The sequence below is a fragment of the Tympanuchus pallidicinctus genome, unplaced genomic scaffold (assembly GCF_026119805.1).
Source record: "Tympanuchus pallidicinctus isolate F22 unplaced genomic scaffold, pur_lepc_1.0 scaffold34, whole genome shotgun sequence".
NCBI lineage: Eukaryota > Metazoa > Chordata > Aves > Galliformes > Phasianidae > Tympanuchus > Tympanuchus pallidicinctus.
The window spans coordinates 2,597,523-2,618,812 of NW_026294752.1; the positions used below are offsets into that span (position 1 = coordinate 2,597,523).

General features: G+C 42.1%; 1 protein-coding gene and 1 long non-coding RNA gene across 4 annotated transcripts in view; both read right to left on the reverse strand.

Moving 5' to 3' along the window:
- Nucleotides 1-9,089: 9,089 nt before the first annotated feature.
- On the reverse strand, nt 9,090-12,362 carry LOC128088466 (uncharacterized). The gene is made up of 3 exons (XR_008210264.1): nt 11,960-12,362; nt 10,889-10,986; nt 9,090-9,333 (listed from the first exon to the last, which is right to left on the reverse strand). It is a non-coding gene; the product is annotated as an uncharacterized LOC128088466 (long non-coding RNA).
- Nucleotides 12,363-13,410: 1,048 nt separating this feature from the next.
- EGFR (epidermal growth factor receptor) overlaps nt 13,411-21,290 on the reverse strand; it is a 152,815-nt gene continuing 144,935 nt past the window's right edge. For all 3 annotated transcript variants that reach the window (XM_052698993.1, XM_052698992.1, XM_052698994.1), the window contains exon 28: nt 13,411-20,556. In XM_052698993.1, coding sequence (XP_052554953.1) covers nt 20,180-20,556 — 377 coding nt within the window. In that variant the 3' untranslated portion in view covers nt 13,411-20,179. The remainder of the gene's footprint in view (nt 20,557-21,290) is intronic.

Consider the following 21,290-nt stretch of genomic DNA (forward strand, 5'->3'; position numbering starts at 1 on the left):
GCTTGTCAATGTTGGTTTTTTTACTCTTGGTATCTGTGCAAGTTCACATTACTTAAATTACTTCCCTTTGTTCTTTTTTTCTCTGCCTGAAAAACGTGCTTTTCTCCTTTCCAGTTGAACAAGCCTTAGAAACCCACTGCCGCAGGTATTTTGAGACTCTCTTGAATTTAACCTTGTTTGTCAGGATTCTTGCCAAGTGCTTCAGTACGCAAAAGAATCAGAAGTACATCATCTGGGAACAGATTTTATGTTCAAGCCAGAAATGATTTACTAGCTATATAGGGTGAGGAAGACTTTAAGCAAAACAGACCTGGCTGGCCTGAAAGGGTCAAACAGGGAACACGCGGCCCCTCCTGAAAGGGAAGGACTGCCATGTGAAACTGGCAAGCATAAGCTACAGCTTCTTCCTTCTGTGACCAAGAGCAGAATATGTTCTGTGAAGAGAACACCTTTTGATCACTGTACTGACCATAATCCACAAAGAGCTAATTAAATAATGATGTTTTGCTGTCAGCTGCATGAATGTTATCTGATTTAAGTATTGTATACTCTTGTAGCTAAAAGAATATAAAAACTCTGTAACAACAATAAAGATTGCTTCTTGCGCCACCAGAGCCTAAGCCCGTCTGTCCCAGGCGTCTTGAGCTGGTCTCCGTCAATAGGGTACTAGGGAAAATGCATATTCAATATATCTTCCTTCAAGCCAGGAGTTCATGTAAGTACAGGAGGAGCAACACTTAAGATTCATTGCAAAACTGTTGTACACATTCTGTTTGCCTTTTATTAAAAAAAAAAAAAAAAAAAAAAAAAAAAAAGCTTACACCAGCTATGTGATCACACCATGTTTCATAGTTGAGTGTGCTTGTTCTGAACATTTTCTAACCTAAAGATTAATGGAGCTGAGCTTGCTTGCAAATCTTGCCAAAGATCAATTGTATCACTTCGATGTAGTCCACAATAGCATTGGTCAGAAGCCATGCAATTTCACAAGGATCACTGAGAAGGATCACTTTGTCCCAGGGAAGGAAAATGCTCTCTTTGGTGACATTACTACCATTCAAGTGTGCCGTATTACTCTTATGCCATCAAGATACTGTGTGCTGGACACATGCCTCAGAATCATAGAATCATTGAGGACTGAATGATCTTTGTAGTTTTTACCAGCCATCTGTCAACCCATCACCACCATGACCACTAAACCATGTTCCTAATGCCCACATCTACACATCTCATGAACACCTTCAGGGACAGTGACCACCATTTGCCTGAGCAGAGCCTGTTCTAGCGCTTACCACTCTTCCTGAGCAGAAAATTTTCCTAATACCCTACCTGAAGCTCCCCTGGCCCAACTTGAGAACATTACCTCTCATGCTATCAATAGTTACCAGGAAAAAGAGGTCGGCTCCTAGCTCTTTAGTACCTCCCTTCAGGTAGTTGTAAAGCACAGTAAGGTCTCCCCTGAGCCTCCTCTTCTCCACAGAATCACGGAATTGTAGGGGTTGGAAGGGACCTCCAGAGATCATCGAGTCCAACCCCCTGCCAAAGCAGGTTCCCTACACCAGGTCGCACAGGTAGGCATCCAGGCAGGTCTTGAACATCTCCAAAGAAGGACTCCACCACCTCCCTGGGCAGCCTGTTCCAGTGCTCCGTCACCTCACTGTAAAGAAGTTCTTGCACACATTGGTGTGGAACTTCCTATGCTGCAGTTTCCAGCCGTTTCCCCTTGTCCTGTCTCCACTCACCATTGAAAAGAGTCCGTCCTCACCATTCTGCCCCCCACACCTTAGATATTTATAGACCTGGATCAGGTCCCCTCTCAGTCTTCTTTTCTCAAGGCTGAACAGACCCAGCTCACTCAGCCTTTCTTCATAAGAGAGATGCTCCAGGCCCTTCACCATCTTCGTGGCCCTCTGCTGGACTTTTTCCAAGAGATCCCTGTCTGTTTTGTACTGGGGAGCCCAGAACTGGATGCAGCGCTCCAGATGAGGCCTCAGCAGGGCAGAGCAGAGGGGGAGGATCACCTCCTTTGACCTGCTGGCCATGCTCTTTTTAATGCACCCCAGGATGCCATCGGCCCTCTTGGCCACAAGGGCACACTGCTGGCTCATGGCCAACCTGTCGTCCACCAGGACACCCAGGTCCCTTTCCGCAGAGCTCCCCTCCAGCAGCTCATCCCCCAACCTGTAGTGGTGCATGCAGTTATTTCTCCCCATATGCAAGACTCTACACTTGCTTTTGATAAACATCATCCGGTTTTTTTCTGCCCAGCTCTCCAGCCTGTCCAGGTCTCACTGAATGGCCTTCAGGCGTGTCAGCCAATCCTCCCAACTTCATATCATCAGCAAACTTGCTGAGGGCGGCCATTATCCCCTCATCAAGGTCACTGATGAAGATGTTGAACAAGACCGGACCCAGCACAGACCCCTGAGGAACACCGCTGGTTACAGGCCTCCAACTGGACTCTGCACCACCAAGCGCTCTGCCAGTCAGCCAGTTCTCAACCCACCTCACTGTCCATTCAAGGAATGTCTGGATTTTGTGTTGAGTGACATGGTTTAGTGAGAACTATTGGTGATGGGTAGATGGTTGGACTGGATGATCATCATAGGATTTGGAAGGCTTTGAAATAAAATAATTTTATATCACTACTGATAAACTAACAAACCACTGAAGCTACTCCTAGTATACCTGCTTCTTCTCAGTGTGGTTTGAAAAGCTGAAGCTGAAAAGCTGAAGACAGACTCCTTTTTTCCCCTTCTTTCTTATTCTGCAGCACTCATGGAAAAGTTGAATGCAATCTAGCAATATGGAGATCCGTCAAATAATAAACCATGAATTACTCCCACAGTGGTACTTCTCACATTAGGCATTTATGAAACACCATACTTGCGTCTTGTCAATCTTGAAGGATTTGAGCAGTAACATAATTAGGGATCTACTACTGTGAAACAGCCAAACTTGAACAAAAATAAGAGGGCTGCTCTGAAAATAACATCTACTTTATTACCTTGGGCCAGGATGTCAGAGGCAGATGTTGGTAGTAGAGGCTGAAGCTTTCTGCCAATACTGTTACATTTTGCTGCCATGCAACAGACGGCAGCAGCAGAGGGGCAGTCTGATAGAATGGCACCTGACATGGGAGTATGTGTGAATTGAAGGGATGTAATTGAATCCCCCCAGGTAGGAAAAAAATGCACCCATGGACATCCACTGATGCTTGCTGAACATTTATGGAGACCAAACAGTGGATATCAGCACAGTGAAAGCTGGATTGGGCAGACAGTATTTTTGTAGCAATTATGTCATTGTTGCATCTGTAAAACAGCAAGTCACTTCTATTAGTACAGAGATTTATGAGTGTGGCATGTGGAGTCTTGTTCATTGCTGGCAAAAAATGCATAGCTAATGGTGCGGACTATACTGAAAGAGTGTTTTGTAGCCAACAGTTTGCTATACCAAATAGTGTTCTGATGCTCTTTATGTGTTGTAGTTTCCATGGAAATAAATAGGAAATGAATTACATTTGGAGCAACCTGTGTATATCTCAGTCCCTTCTATTTTCACTTTCATACAAAAGTTATCTTCCCTTCCTTGCTCAAAACTCAGAATTCACTGTATTTCTCTATCACTGACATCCACTATAGCCTTCAAGGACATCACCTGAAAGATTTCAGAAGTAGTCCTGCACACAAAGCAGCCTGTTTTTAAATTCAACTAAATCATGGCATTAGAAGAATTTTTAAAACTGCAAAAATAAAATTCTAAAATTCCATAAAGATAACGCCTAGATTGGTATCCAAACAAAGCATGTGGCTTGCAGAGGAGTGTTCAGAGATGTCTTCTCATCTCAGAGCGTGATTTTTTCATTAACTATGGGTTGAAGGGTTTTTAAGCTACATGGAATACAGATGTATCCAAGAACAGCTTTGGAGATACCCTTGCAGTCTTTACCCACCTGTATGAGCAAATTATTTTGGGTTGCAGAACAAACTGGCTATCATCTCTCAGGGCTCTGCTTTTTTACCTGGGATTAATCCTCATATCTTCAGTTATGGAATCTGCAGATCTCCTGGCAACTCTCCCAGGACATCTGATTAATTGCTGCTCAGCCCTTCACATGCCTTTGCAGCTGCAGGCAGCTGGGTGGGGATAGAGGAGACTCCCATGAACCTCTTGGGACACGTTCGCTACCCTTTCAAAGGAACCACACACATGGAACAAAGAGGTGGCTGGAGCCACTGAAGGTCTCAGTGGCCCAAGGGAAACCTATTCTCTTCAGGAAGATAAATGACACAGTAGAACCATTCCCATGAAGGGGATCCTCAGGCTCTCTCGTACTTTCTCCTCTTCCTTCAAAACGGGGAGTCTGTATCCAGAACTCCAGCCACTGAGCAACAGATGACCAGCAGTAACTTTACTTTTAAGCTGCCTTTTCTGCCAAGGAGACAGATGGATTGCCCTTTTGCCAAGATAAGGCAGCTGATGGAGAAGCTCCACACTCTCAAACTGATGAAGGTGGACCTGCCTAAGAGCAATGAAGAGCCCATGGAATTGGATCTACCTCCACCAGGGCAGAACCATCATCAGCCTATCGCTTTCAGGCAGTGCTGAAGGAGGCCCAGACCCCACCCCTATTATCACAGGGGCACAACATCCTGTCCAGCTTCCCTCAAATGCACACCTCAATCTTGGCACTGAACCTCCTGCCCTGTAAGTTTACCAATAGCCAGCAGAACCCCAACTCCACTACCACTCTGTGGGCTCCCATGGGACATCTATCTCCTCAGTATTCTTCTTTTGGCCTACAAGCCATCCTTCCTGTCCCCACCACCCTTCCCTCATAAGGACTTCTCATTTCTTCTGCAGCAAGAGGAATAAGAGAGGGCAGGGACTGGCATCTGCTGGGCTGCTGTGCTGAGCAGCACTGTACCTGAGCTGCCTGAGGCTGTGGGGAGCTGTCAAAGTGACAGAAGTGGCTGTTACTGTGGAGAAGCAAGACTTCAGTTCTCAAAGGAAAAAGGCTGAAGAGCAGCATGAAGGACTTATTTTCAAGAGTAGAAAAGAAACAATTAGAAGTAATAAAAATGAACAATTCAAAAAACCAAAAAAAAACCCAAAAAAAAAACCCACAAAACCAAAAACAAACCAACAAGAATAACCAAAACAATAGATGTTCTTGTTTTTTGGAACTCCAGACTCTGCATGTAGATTCCTGTGTCCCCTCTTGGTCTCCCCAATATGGGAAAGACATTGCCAGGTGGTGTGAGGGCTCAGCTCAGGGCCTGGAGGGGTTGGGAAGGGGCCAGGGCACCTGGCATTCCCTGGCAGGCTGGCGGAGCTGCCTTCAGTCAGCATTAAGGACAGAAGGCAGAGGTCTGAGTGCTACCTACAGCTGCTGCTGGGAGCATGGAGGAAGATGAAGCCTGACTTTTCTCACAGGTGCTAGGTGGTGGGAAGATCATAAATAAATTGAAAATAATGCCTCCTGAGTAACCTACATAGCTCCTGATTGATGGCTCATTTTGTCTCACAGAGGAGTCACTCCATCACAAAGGCACCTAAATGTCCAGGCCCTAATGAACAGTAATGTCTCACTTGGTTTGATTTGAGAGTGAGTTTGTTCTCCGAAGGCTTCTCAGTGGGTGTACCTGATTTTAGATTTTGCACAGCAGCGTTCATGGAGGACATCTCTGAATTGTACTTACCTTAATAAAATGCTGAAAATAATGAAATGAAATGATGAAATCCTAACCACCTCCTCATTATCCAGACAGCATCTGTCTGACTTCTCAACGCAGGGAGTGTTGCATCCAGTGGGTACAGGAAGTGATTTCTAGCTTGTGCAGTTCACCAACCATAGGAGAAAAATCCGCAAAATCAAATACAGTATTTCGTGAAATATCTAGAAGCACAGTTGCTGAGAAAAGCCTATTCTTATGGCTTTGCTTTTCAGGACTCTTAAAAATGTGATATTATCTTTACTCACAAAATGCCTTTCCTTCATCTCTGCCATGACATCCCTGTTCTAAATAGCTGAGCTAGTTTTGCTGGAACTCTCAACAAAAATAAGTATTTTTGGTAGACACAGGAAGAAATTGGCACAGGCAGAAAAGAGAAAAACTGAAGCCAACTGTAGTCCCTGGAAATTCTTGCATAATTTGATCTAAAGCAACCCCTCTGACTCTCATTTCAATTACCATTCCTCTTCAACAAACTGAGGATAACATAACATAGAATTAATCCCCTTGGAAAGAAGAGTAAATCACAGTTATCAGGCTGCGGAGTGCTTCCTTAAGTAAGCTATCAGCTTTAAAAAAAAAAAAAAAAAAAAAAAAAATTCTTTCAAACAAAACAGCCCTGAGGAGACACTGTAGCATCAGCATAACAAAACAAGTGACTGACAGGATAGACAGGTACAGGCTTTGGTTATGAGATCCTCCTCCACAGCAGGGTGCATACTCCTTGTAACTGTGTCAGACCTTGCTTGCCAAAAATACATCGTACTGCTCATCGCTGTAAAGAGGGCATGGGGCTGAGAGCAGAGTGAAGGGACATGAAGCTGAAGAGTCCACTGGTGGCTTGCGGAAGTGAAGGAAAGCTGGAAAGAGCATTCAAGGTCCTGTAAGATGAATATGGGCCAAATAGCAAGTAGACTGAGGGTGTGAAGGAGAAAAAAGGAAGAGTCAGATGGTAACTCCTGCTAAAAAACTGCCTACATTTCTAAGCACATTCATACTTCCAAGAATTGGGTCATAAGTGATCTGGTTATGTGAAACCCCATTTTAGAAGAGACCTATGTACTTGGAAATCTGTTCCTCTCCCTGAAGTTACACAAGGCGTTCACATCATGCTATACAGCGTTTTTGACATCTGTAAGCCTAAGAGGAAATATATGCAAAACTGCCATTGATTTTACTAAAGTTTTACCTTGTGAATTACCATAACCAGCAAACGAGTTAAACTGAGCTTTTATAACATAGAAAGTGATTGATGCTCTTGTCAGTAGCTGGCAGCAACACCTGCTGCAGTGAGACTTGGAGCAGATGCTAGCTTGGACCTCCAGATGAACCGCATACTTGCCTCCCCATCACTGTGTCCTTTGAGGAAAAAGAAGGATAGCCAGGAAAAAACAAACAAGCAACTGAGAGCTCATTACAGCCTTGCTCCTGCAAGTATTGCATGCTTATATTACACCAGGAACAACTTCATAGAGCTTCTGTGGAACTACTTTAAGAAGTTAAACACCTATGCATGTCTTTGCAGAGAAATTTACTCTGCAGAGAAGGCAGATGTGCCATTAGTCATGTTTTAAAGACTTAAGAGTAATATAAATGATATGTAAGTTCTTACACAGATTGTGTACACAGGCAGATTTCAACAGCATTATTAATGCTATTTGAAGTATTTATAGAAGTGCTTTGCATTCAGCAGTGATTTAAAAAAAAAAAAAAAAAAAAGAATCTGTGCTTCAATTGACATCTTAAAGGGATGTTTAGAAACTTCACTAACGTTTTCCCTGAGGCCCTTCCCATGATATCTTTAATACTGAGACATGGAAGGTTAATTAGTGAATATTTGTAAAAGACTTTGAAGATGAAAAGCTTTTTTTTTTTTTTTTTTTTTTTTTTTAATGCTAAATGCGTTGATTATTATGAAAGCAAGGGTTTTGATGGCTTTTTTTTTGCATGGTGCATTGAAGTGGTTTGCTGCGAGTCCAGTTGGCTGCCAGGTTTCCAGAGACAAGGTAACCAGCTCCACTTAGTGAGCGCACTATCTGCCTTTTGCTATGCTAATGCCTCTGTGATGAACTTGTGCTGCTAGGGTGCCTGGAGATTCAGGAGGAAGCTGAGCTCAAGTGCCACGTTGCACACCACCAGCAACCACCACTATGGATCAAATGGTAAAATCTTCCTTTTTACAATGTTAAAAATGCACCAGTTTCCCCTTGACTACAAGGAACATAGCTTTGAAACCTAGGGAATTGAGTCTATTGAAAAAGATCTGTGCGAGTAACCCTACAGCCAAAATCACACCGATGTTCTGGGCAGCCTGCTCTAGATGCCCCACATGACAATCAGAGGTCCTTCCAACCTCAATTATTCTGTGATTCTGTTCTGCTGAGCATGATAGGGTAGTCTGTAATATGAGACAGAAAAGATGTGACAGCAACTTTGCCATTGGCAAGTTAAACGTTCTTTTCATGAAATCCCATACAAAACTACAATATTTAGGGTAAAGAGCCAAGTACTAAACAACCCGCATTAGAGCATCTTTTGTTTGTTTGAACACGAGCTCTGCAGTAACAGCATGAATCAAGTAATATTTTCAAATCTTTCTGCTGTTTTAAGAAACTAGCTGTTCTCTTCATTAAACTCATAAAAAATACCCAGAGTATTAAGACAGAAAAACGTAGCATTCCTAAGACACTTTGTATTGAAGTGGAAGAACACACAAAAATGAGAATTTTGTAATGGTACAAACTACCTCAAGATGAAGAACACAATGAATTTCCCCAGTGAAAAACAAATCCACAGCTTTTTGCCCCAACCTGTACTAAAATTTTTATTGTACAGTAATACAACGTTGGAAGGCATTTGTACCATATAAATTGTGTAATTTCCCCTCTTTTTCTTAAGATTATATTATAAATTATGACTACAAATTTATTCAGCCCTAATTTCTCACCATCTGTGGAAAAGCAGTCACTGTCTATATATTTGTCTTCAATATGAAGAGTAAGTTCTTATTACACGTGTGAAACGTGTTCTTATTACACATTTCAAGATAAAAATTATAGTTAACATAACAGAAAAAGTCATAAGGTCATAAACTGATAAAAGGCACTGCCAGTTCAGTGAATGTGAGCTTTAGCTGGATCCCATTGCTTTGTATTCCCTGAAGAGCTGAAACAGCCCGAGCCACAGAGAGTAACTTCTGCTTGGTGAATGCAATTAAACCATCAAAATCACCAAGGCTGGCTGAAGACAGGCTTGCCCTCTAGTTTCCATCAGTGTTATTAAAATTCCCTCCCTTCAGGCATCCCACACCAGCCCAGACGGTATTTCTTTATCTCAGTTTCCTACCTTAGTGTAATGTGTTTACTAATCTTCCAGAGATGTGGTGAAGCCCAGTTTTTGTTGCACACTATCAACAGCCAGCATCATCTCTGCAGGATCACTTCCAATTGTCTTGATGTACCATTCCTACTTTCCAGTTTCTTGCCATTGGCTTCCTCAAAAACCATCTTGGTGCAAATCCTCTGAGCTGCCAGTATCCCAATGGGCTCATCTCTTGCTTCATAACGATGTTAAGCTTCCCAGTGACCACTGTTACCTTAGGAGAAGTGCCCTATTAGCCTAAAACATCTCCTATTGAAAGGAAGCAGCAGAAAAGCCTATGTAATTAGTAAACTGACAAGGATGCTTACAAACATGAATTCGGGATCAGTGTTACCTCCAGTATCTAATTACATATAGATCACTGTCCTCTCAAGAATTTCTTGCTGTCTGCCTGTATTTTTGTACTGATTTCAAATGCCTATTGCCTGACCTTGCCACTGCCTATGATGGGTCAATGCCCCAGTACCACAAGAAGACATCCTGAGCAAGAGTATCAGCACACTTGCTCTGCAAAAAATTGTTAACTGGCATGGTTCTGCAATACACAAGAGATATAAAACTGGGAAGAAAGCAGTGCAACATTCAGGAGGAACACAGATGAACAGCCTCTCATGATGCTATTTATCCCTTGTCTAATACGTCGCAGAGACATGCCTGTTGCCTTCTGCAAATATAAAAGGTTCCAAATAAGTCAATTTCAGCACAAAGGCATTCCGTAGTTTTTGCTTGCCTGCTGAGCTGATGTGTGATGGGAATTAGGTTTATTGTCTTCACACATCTGAGACAAATGCAGACCTCACTTCCTTATAACTTGTCATGGTTTTGTGATTTTTGTTGTCGATATTCCACATGATTAACATCACGTAAAGCAGTTAAAGAGTTAATGTTCCGGTTCTGTGCACTGCCTTTTTTGGGAATTTTGGTTCTCAGAGGGCGGGGGGGAGCGGCCATTCCCCAGAGGACGAAAGGAAACACGGAGCTGCCTGCAGGGCTTCAGCGCGCCTCCCTCTCGCTATGGAGAAAAGCTAAGGAGAAAAGTTCTCCTGCAGTCTACTTCAGTAAATTACCGTTCCTCCTCCTTCCTCCTCCACCCACCTACTGTCTCCCTACCCTTCCCCTACCCCCCGATTTCCCGGCTCTCCCGAGGCGCCGGCCCGCGAGTCACTCAGAAGCCCCGGGGCCGGGCCGGATAGGCATAAATGGTTAACGCTTCTCTTTTCCTTCTCCACTCCTTTGTTTTTTTTCCCCTCTCTTCGGGCCCGTGCCCCGTCACAGATCTAGAGATAACTCTGTGAGGTAACTAGTCTGGCATCCTGAGTACAGCATCCAGATTTCTTAGGCAAATCTCTATTGCATTCTGAACCAGAATCAAGTAACAAATAATTCTGTGTTAGCAAGATAGAAGCCAGTACAACCATTTTTTAAGTGTACATAACATTTTTTTTTGTTCGCGTTCCACAAGACCACAACTTTTCCAAAGCTGTCACTCACTGAAAATATTCTTATTTACTCTGCAAAAGGTTGTGTGTATGTTGGAAACTCCTCATATGATAAAGAAAAGCCTGGGCAAAGCCTGCTTCCTAACAGCAGAGTAAATAAAAATCATAAAGCAAGAACGAACTTAATTCCCTTTGTGCTGACACAGCCTATTTGCATTATTTCAACTCACAGCATTATCTGCATGACACGAAGAAAACAAATAACTGAGTGTTACAGAAGTGGCGTGCTTCACAAGAGTATGTGCAGGAGCTCCTGAGGGCAGGACATACCCGTTTGTCACATGGTCCGGTCATGTCCTTGGCGTACACACTGCCACATCAGACCTCAGATCTCTCGTGCATGCAATCACATTGTAGATCTGCTTAAACTACACCATCAGAGAGAAGGATTAATTACCCATCGGATCAGCGCAGCGATCGTTTGCAGCAACAGCCCGTACTTACACTGGATTAAATGTAGCATGAACCTGTACTCCAAATAGGCTGGAAAGTAAATTGCTTGTTTGAGCTATTTTTTTCTGCTCTGCTTGCTGGAAGCCTATCTTAAAGCTATGTATTTGCTCACATTTTAATCTCTTCCAGAAGAGGGCACTGCTAGCTTTTCTTCCGCACCTTCCAACAACAGGAGCCAGGCAGGCTTTGCAGGCTTGGCTGCGCTTTGCCAGCCTCGATGGCTGTTTGTGCTCTCTGCACCTCTCCCCACCGGGCTGTCCGCACAGAACAGCGTGGTCGGGGCCTGGAGGACTTGGCACCCCTACAAGAGCTGCCCCTCTGGCATTTCTGACCCGAAGCAGCCGGCCCTAGTGCAGCTTGCTCTTCGCAGGCAGCAGCGGAGGTGGTTGTGCTTATTATCCACCACCATAGAACACACGAGTTATCTGCTTTCGATGATTTAGCAATTAGGCAGAAAGTGATACAGTCAGCTACGATCCCTATTAACTGTATATTGACTGGTTAAGAGTGCCAGTAGAAACACAGCTAAATGAAAGCTGTTTGTAAGACAAGAACAGCCATCTCCACTGTCATCATAGCTCACACCTGAGAAGGACAGGAGCCACTGAAGTCTAATGTAATCCTGTTACAATTGGAAAGATTCATAGAGAGGAATGATGATAGAGGAGTTAGAGGAGTATAACAGCAAAGGAATAAGATCAGATGGAGTGTTGCTACAAAGGAAGAATGCTCACTGGTCTCCAAAGACCTAGGCTCACAGGAAAATCTTTACAAAGAACAGATCTCCAACCAGAGATCCTTCCCTGAGGCAGTCAGCCCTTAAATGCAGTCTAAGAGAGGTGCAGCCAGGCTCCACCCCTTCCCATCACTCAGCTGTGTTGCCCTCACCTGTGCTTCCAGGGCTGACCAGGTCCTTTTCCCTGGTTCTCAATCAGTGGTGCGACCATGACTCAACAGTTCCCATACAAATCCATACATCTATACCCAAAAGGAAGAAATGAGAAAGAACTGAAAAGTGTAAATCAGCCCACGCAGTACTGGATACAAAGACAAACACTGCTATTTCTGAGCTGGTTCAGTTTCACAGGACAGCAGTCCCTGGGGTTAATGCGTGCATTAGATGATACTTCTCTCTTCAGAAAGAAAAGAGGTTTTAAAGCAAAAGGCTTTCTGAAATAAAAGCTCTGATGTGGAACATCTCACGTATGGTAGTTATTAGGGAGATTTCAGTTCCCAACAATTTAAAGCACCACCCGACCTCTAACTCCAGTTCCTCTTTCAAATATGAGCAGCAATGTCCTCCGTTTTGAATTTGTCCACCTCACAAACATCCTGTGCAGGACGCATCCCTTGGTGTCTGCTGGCCCAGACACCTGGGGGTCTGCCATGAGTCTACCTCCGGTGGGCACCAACATGTGCTGTGTGACTTCAGAGGAGCTGTGCTGATGGATTAGTAAGCGCCTGCTTTGGTGCCGCATGGAAAAACACTCTGCAATGGTAAGCTCCTGGCGTGAGCAATGTGGCTAACGGGGAGCCCAACCACTCAGCCCTGGGCAGGATGTGGCCTTGGATGAGCTCTGCCATCTTCACAGCTTGTGAGTCTGTCATAGGCACTGTGGTAGAGACTCTGACTGTAGCCATGGCTCTTACTGGCTGTCCTGGAAATTTCTTACAGGATTTGGTGTAGTTGTTGCAGGTTTGGATGAGATCCCTAAAGGCTCACTTTGCTCTTTCCTTGCTTGAATTTGGGAATAGTGAAACATGATGTTTGATCAGTGCTGATGAGAATAATGAAGGAAGAACGTGGCAGAGACTTGCCTTCCTCTCCTTAGATAGCAGTTTTCTGTATCTTACCTTAACGGAGATAAGGAAATTAGAGAATACTAATAATTAGGGAATAAGTAGGGAAACACAACAGCTGTGTTTCTTTGGCCGTCCTATCCTTTTGCACCTTTTGTCACTTTTTATGCTTCAGGCTTTTGAACTGAGATCAGTGAAATTTCTAAATGTTTATTCTTCCCAAACATTCGTACATTTCTATACTCACCTCATTCTTGATTTTTAATTTCCTCTCTTCTAGTGCTTCAGCGGGGAGATTTTTACCCACCAGTGTCTCCACTTCTTTGGGTAATGCTGTGCCTTTGTTTTTTCTGTCTGTGAAATACAGAGAAGAGTATTCGTGCCCAATGAAGAAGACTTGAATCTTCACAGCGGAGGTGAATGGACATATATCTCAGTTCCTTTTCAAGTTAAAAATAGTAATACTAATTTATGCAGAATCTTAATTTAGCACTGAAAAAGGAAAAAAAAAAAAAAAAAACATGCTTCCAAGCAGCAGATTTATTTAATTACTTTTATTAAAATAAAAATATCATGCATTAATACACATTAGACATTTCTGAGAACCAGTAATATTAAGACTACATAAGTTCTGAATAAGGTAAGTTGAGCTGGTAAAACATGCAGCCTATGTGTTGGAAAGGTCTGGATGGAAAGATGAAAATGAGAAAGGTGCTGTAGTGGTTCTTTTTGGTTTTTTTTTTTTTTTGTTTTTTGTTTTTTTCTTTATTTCTTTTTTCTTTTCCCCTCTGTACAAAATTAATCTCTAGAGAGAAATAATGATTTAGTTTACTAGTGATGATACCAGGGACTCATCCAGGCTGAGTGTGTACTGTCAATTCTAGATCCTCTCTACTGTACTGTAAACCCAATGTATTTTGCTCCATTATATCACAGATCCCGCAGTTCTTTAAAGGCTTTATTTCAGTTGCTTTGATAACAGAATTTATCCTTTTTGCTAGAGTAGTACAATAATATTTTTCATGTGTGTGACTCTAATTGAAACTTTTGACTTTCCTTTCCATGGAGTTGTGCTGTGTTGCTGTTGCATAACTCATGAGTATGAAATTCAGAGATGTTCATTAGTAAGTATAGCTTGTATGCCAAACGCCACCAGGATGAGAATCTGAGGGATTCTTTGACTATTCTTCTGCTTTTGCTGCCATGAAACAGAAGTGAGAACCTGCCGTGTATTTTGAAAGAGCAGCTTTTCTTAACGCCCTGATAAGCAGCATCGTGTCTTTTATATTACACTTCCAATGGTCGCAACTGTTAGCTGGATTTTTTCTCACATTATGAACTGCTGCACTACCAATAGAGAGAGCCCAAGATTATTGAAGAGAGGAGAGGTTCTGTTATTAGCTTCACTAAGCACTGGATAAATCCCTTAGGTGACCGCTCTTAGAAAAATCTAAGCCCACCAAAAAAAATCCCTAATGTGATTTCTTCTCTGGCTACAGACGCTGCAAGCTAGCCACTGATTTTTCTTCCCCCCAAGTACAACAGTATATCACAACAAAAGTTCTCAACAAATTAAAAACAAATAAAAAGAATAATATACACCTCATTTTTCTCACTCAATATACAAACAATCTTTGATCAACAGTATAAACCATTAAACCATATAAAAGTCAAGAGTTTCTTATTGTACAAATAGTGCTTTCATATTTGAGTAACTTTACAATGCAAGGGTACCACCTGTATCTACGGATATATTGCTTGATAGTTCATTAAAACAAAGACATTATTCCTTATATTCAATTGATTGCATCAATACCAAGCAGCCTAAAATGGGTAATAGATCCATAGGATCTCTGGTTATCAGAATCACTCAACATTAGCCTTGTTTTATACTCTCATTGAAATCAAGTTTAACATCCCATTAATTGCAAGGGGAACAGAATTAGGAATGTAGGATTAAAAAGAAACTTAGGTGTGTAAGCCAACCCTCCTATCACTGTACACAACTACTTCACATGTCCCTTTCATTAAATACAAGGATAGCGTTGATGTTATTTGAAAATCCACAGTTTTCAGTTAGATTGCGAGAGGTCAGGAGTATGGTTTGGCTCAATTCCAGAGCAACTGGAAATGATGTACCGTTCAGCTACACAAGAAAAAAAATCAGCAATTTGATAGGTCACAGGTGTGGTTTTGTGTTTAATTTTTTTCACCTTATTAATCAGAAAATTCATCATTTTAAGGAGAAAGATACAGAGAGACCACACTGCATCCAGACCCATGTGCAACAAAGCTGAAGCATGCAGGAGGACAAGAGCAAAGGTGGTGGAACACCAGCCCCAAAACTTGCTGAAGGTATTTTGCCTGCTGACTTCAGTGATGCAATTAATATGTCTCTAGCCAGGTCCTCAGTTCTTTTTCTTCAGGAAACTTTTTTTTTCTAATGCTACTGAGGGTTTCCTTCTCCTCTAACTGCAGTACAGCCTGCTGTCTCTGCAGTCTCCTCTCCCAGTCTCATTTTGCTTTATGTACAGTAGCTATTGCTGATGTGAATGAACCATGATTTTCAGTCCACTAGGCTTTTGCAACACAGGTGATCTGCAAATGCACACAATGCCCAACTAGGGAGAATGTGCGGCAGAAAGTGAAACCTATCATGGAAGTGTCGTGATTTCAACTTCTCCACATAATTAAAGTAATGCATAACAAAAAGTGTTTTCATTTTAAAGTCTCCCTGCCTGTTGATGCACTTATTCACATAAAAGGCAGCTATCTAATCATGTCTCATCACTGTATTTTTTTCCTAAATCTGAGCCAAAATATAATGCAGTTGTTTCTTTTTTTCTTTACTGTGTCCTTGTTTAGCTATTGCGTTGAATGAAAAATGAATCAAAATTGAGCAGAGGTTGTAGATCTGTCCCTGAAGTGATGTCTGGTTCTGATGTTTGGTTTGGTTTTCTATGGACAGGCCTCAGTGACCTGTGAAGCCCACCTGGCACAGCGATGCTTTGGCCAGTCCCAATGCAGGATGGAGATCAGCAGCTTTTCCTTGTAATGAGATAGTGTGGAAGTGGTGATCAATACCCTATTTCTTTAAAGCAAGAAAACAAGACATTACGTCTTTGGTCCTAATGCAGCTTATTAAAAATGCTTCTTAAAAGTGTCATATTTTTCTTTTGTATAAACTTTATTTTTCTGTTATTTTTTAAAAAGTCTCTTTAAAAACTTGTATGCTGGAACAAAGAGATAAAAACTTACAAAAAGAACACTAGAAAATGGGATTCCAATATAGAAAATTGATTCAGTGGTGATAAAACATTACAAAGCATTCTTGCTAAGTGTTACATGCAGAGTTTGATGCTTCATCAGTATGTGGTTTTCATCAGGAGGGAGGACACAGGTACATTTTCATATCTTGTCCTGATTCAGACTACTTCTCCCAGAGAAGCATGGGCAGAAATAAAAGCTGGCATTTTGTAACTCCTCATCTGGAGAGGCAGTTGTACTAGTAGAAGAGGCTGGAACTCTGAATTTGAAAAATGACTGCTTGTCTGGAAATGCAAAGTTTCTTGTTGGCAGCCTGGAGCACCCCCAGACAGCCCGAGGACACCACAGACACTGTGTGAGGGCACAGACACTGCCACAGCCCCAGGTACACCCTCAAGCCTCCTGAAGCACAGAGGCTGAGCCCTGTTTTTTGTACAGTCTCTCTAGAAATATAGAGGACTTCTCTGCAAGGTGGAAGCAGGGAGAGGAGCCATTTGTGTAGCTATTCCCACCCGTGCCTGCAAGAACAATTCATTGCAAACTTGGCAGCTGTCTCAGATGTGGACTGGCTGTCTGTGTCCTCAGCCTGGCACTACTCTGCCCTTCCTCTCAAGTAAACCCCAGGAGCATATTTTATAATGCATTATGTAGGAGAATTCCCAAGCCAATTTCCTTTGCAGCAGAAGAAAACAAGCCAAGGCCCAAGTGAAATAAAGTGCACCAACACCGCACACAGATTGCTGGAAAACATCAAAGTGACATGAAGACTCTTGACGTGACTTACATTTTCATATCCAAGCATGTAGTGCTTAAATTATTGTTTCAAATAGTTTGTCACTAACTGCTGCTTTATGATTAACAGACAGTAACTTGTGAGTGGTGTCATTTTGCCTTCCATGAGAAATACAGTGAAAACTGAGGTTTTATTTTCTGGATTATAAAGTGTCTGTTAGGCTTTTACCAGTGGCTGTGGCCTGTTCCATTACCCTGTTTAGCTGTGTTTTAAAATCAGTGTTCTATACCCACGTATCCTGAGAGACAACGGCAGCGCTTTTAAGTTATTTTTGGATGCTGATGTATGTAAGCTGTCAAGATGCAGTGCCTTTATCTTTTCCAGTATTCAGAAAATAAAATTCTAATACTTAGTTTCCTAAAAGTTGTAAGCCCACAGCTTCTCTGTCCCATTCAATAGCCTGTATCTTGTACAACGCTGCACCAGCAAGGTGCCTGTGAAAGTGCTGCCTGGCCCAGTTTGGCTTTACTAGCACCTATGGGGCTACTTGCTGTTATACAGTCAGTGACCTGCAGTGGAAAGAAAAAACAACACAGAATGTATTTCAGCTGCTTATTAATTATTTTTTCAGTGGCAATTGTTGGGTACCTTGCTAATGCATGTTACCCAGAAGCACTACCCTGTGTAGCACCCATGCCAACCATGCAGCTGCACAATCTCATTCACCCCAGTGCCACTGTATCTGCCCCTCGAGGCACTGCCTTTTTTTTTATTTTATTTTGCTGGCTTTTTAATCTTTGCTGCGCTGCCTATTTACAAATCATGGCTTAAAGGGTGCATATTTACTGGAATTATTTCACAATGCAGCTAATCCCACAAATCTGGAATCTTCCTGTATGTTTTTATCAAGAGCTAAATCCTCTTTCCTAGTATTCTCATTAAAAAAATATATATTTATATATATAGATATATAAAAATAAATTTTAGATGTATTTCCCTGTTTCTAGTAATAAGTCTCTACTGAATTCCTCCTAAATAGCTTTAGCAAGCTTTAGCAAGCAAACTAACCAATATTGAACAATTTTAATGCTACATAACACTAGTTATAGATATTGCTCCTTCTTAGTGGCTTTCTTGTTTTGGATGACAGATTAAAACATCAATACATTCTTCCATGTAATGGTGTTGAAAATTTGCTATGGGAGGACACACACTGGATGATTTTCTAGTGTTCTGCTTGGAGACAGAACAGATTTAGTGAACTGAAAATTATCTGTGCTTTCTTTTAAAACACATTTTGGTTTTATATACATTCCTCTTGGGGTGGTGGGTGGGCAGAAAAGCACTGCCTGTGCATTCACATTGCTTTTGAGAGCAACAGAACAAATGTGCTCTCAGGAATGCAAGGAGAAATCTGCCACTAGTTGGACGTGGGAACTAAATTTTGGTTATTGTTTTAAACACAAACCATCAATAATCAAAGTCAGACACTGCATTCCCCATAGCACTGTGGCTGGGACTCACGTCTCAGTGACACAAATCTATGAAATAGCAGACCAGGAAAACCTTTGAATTTTGACTAAATACACTTTTCTACCTCAAAATGAAAGGCAGTGATGAGCTACAGCACACACAGGAGCTGCCGATGCCTTTTTCACTGCATTACCTATAAACAGGGTCATTTCACATGACCACTCTTTCACTCCTCAGTAAATCTGTAAAAACAATGTTCTAAAATTGATGAACACGCCTTTAATTTCTGAACTGATGGTTTTATTAAAATTGCACTGCTGCCAAGCTGCTGGAAGGTCACACTTTGGGCATTTCACTCCTAATTCACAAAGAAATATCTTTGCTGGAGAAGTTTTGTAACATAGAGCCCTTGAAAGAGTACCTGCTTTGGTTCCGGTGACTGACATGCTATCAGTATACACAGTATTTATATATTATGTTAAAGTCTTAACCTTGGCTAGTCTGCCTCTTCCACACTGACAACAGAAGCCTGGGCTGGGAATTTTGAAGAAGCAGAAGCTGTGTTTCATACGAGGTAGGCAACTTCTTCCACCATTCTAGCTTTCTCTTCCGAACCCATGCTCACTGACTCTCCTGTGTTGCTTTGAGGTGTGAGAGGTCACCCCACCTGGAAAGGTACAGCCCTAGCCTCTGCCCTGGCATTATACAGCTACTGGCCATATTCTGCCTTGAAGTGAGGAAAGCACTAGTATGGGCATGACCATTTTCTTTGCCAAATGTAGGCGAAAAGATTTCCGAGTCTCTAAAAGAGACTATTTGGCTAGAGCTACCTGTGTTTCCTGCCTTTCTAAAGTTTAATTTAGTATCAGTCTTCCTGTCTGTCTCATGAAGGTTCCAATTTGCAAACATTTGCATTTCCTTGACATTTAATTAGAGTCTGTTAAACATTATTTGACACTTATTTTTTCAGTTATGGCAACATCTTTAACAGCTTTGTTGAAGAGAGGCATTTTGACAACTCTACAATAGCATAATACATCAGAAAAACGCCTTGTGTTTTACCATCAGAAAACAGACGAGTGAGTGCTCTGTAAAAATCTACAAATTATTGTGAGCTGCATTCCTCCTGTCAGTTTTTAGCAGCAGTGGTCAGTAGGTGGTGTGTTTTGCCATTCACTCCTTGTGCTGGTTTTCCCCAGAATAATCTGCTTCATCCTGCCATGGACAGAATCTCCCATACGTCCACCAGATGCACTTTTCCTGTTCATGCCAAGATGCAGTATGTGGAGCCAATGTGTAAAAATCCTGTGTTTTGGAATAACTATTTCTGTTCCAGGACCTTTGGAAAACTATTTAGTAACATTGTTTTTCTTTCTGCTGGTGATCTGATCACCAACTAACAGATGAGCAGTACAAGCATCTGATCTTGTAAAAGATCCAAAAAATCTGTTAGAAACATTTATAAAAATACACATTGTAGAAAGAAATTTGACTGTACAGAGTGTACAGCTCACAAGTTCATCCCAGAGTGGCTTCTTACCATGCTACCATTTGAAAATGAAAGGAATGCATCCATATTTTTTCTGTACAAGAAAGGTCCCGCTCCATTTCAACACACATCTCAGTGCAGGGCATGGGCTTCAGCTATACATGGAAATGGGCAAGAAAAGACCCAAACTGTCCTGTGAGATTGGCTTTGCAGATTCAGATTGCATGCTGAAGTGTGCTTATTGATGCATTGTGGTTGCCATTCGCGCTGAACAGTTTTTGCTCTTGCAGCAGCCAGATGATTCACCAGTCTGGCTTGCCTCAATGCAAGAAGAAATCCTCTGTGGTCATGCTGAAGCTTCAATGTATTCACTTTTTGGTGCTGCTACCCTCAAGTACTCTGGGTTTTCTGCTGCAGGAACTTTCAAGAGACCGTTAGGTTTCGTTTCATGTGGTAGAAAGTCCTGCTGGTAGTCAGGATTGTCCAGATTTATTTGATGATTGCCTGACTGGATCCAGTAAGGAGAGCTCTCGAAAACTGTTTTGGCCTGTGGGGACTGGTTAGTGTTGAGATATTCAGGGTTGTCCACAGCTGTGCTGTGGGAATTCTGGTAGCTTGAGTCCATGGGGAGCTTTGAGTTTGTTGTGAGAGAGATGTTGTTGTAGATTGGATTTTGGACCATGGCAGTAGATGGTTTATTGGGCATCAACTGGTTTACGTACTCTGGAATTAAAAACAAACAACCGAGATAATGGAAGTGGTGAGGTATGACTAATGCAACCATTTGCACCACTTTAGCTGCCGGTTTTAATCCATCTGCAACACTTTTTTCAGTGCAACATCTCACCAGACTTCCCAGCTCTGCATCCAGAGTGGAAGAGAGCTAAATGCAATGACTGCCAAGCTGTACATGAAGCATACTGCCTTGAAGCTCACCATCAAAATTCAAGTTTCAAAGCAGTAGCTTTGAAACTTGGCTGCAAGATAGCTAGTGCTGATTTCAGCAGCTATGTCCCTGACACTGTTCTGAAATTTCAGTAGGGAGTTTGGTGGTCAGAAGCCATATCCCTCAAAAAATGTTTAGAGATGAAGCAACTACCTGGGAAATACAGAACAGACAGTAACAGAGATTCCACATCTCACTCATATGCAGTCTCTTGTCAGTCTTTTCAAAAGAGATGTGGGAAGGGAGAGAAGGTTAATTTTTTTTGAGGATACTACTTAACCGTGACCCTCTCTGCCTTCTGTCTCACTCTGTGATGGCCAGTGCTGTAAGTTAATGGGAACCTGTGAGCTTCCTTCCTGTATCAATATCATGACCAGAAAACTGTTTATATGGCAGAAATGGTATAAGGGGTGAAATCTATGTTGACATGATATTTTCTGAAGTAGTAGAAAGCTTTAAACATAGACTGACACACCTAAACTTCCTGACCAGATGGCACACGTGGTAAACA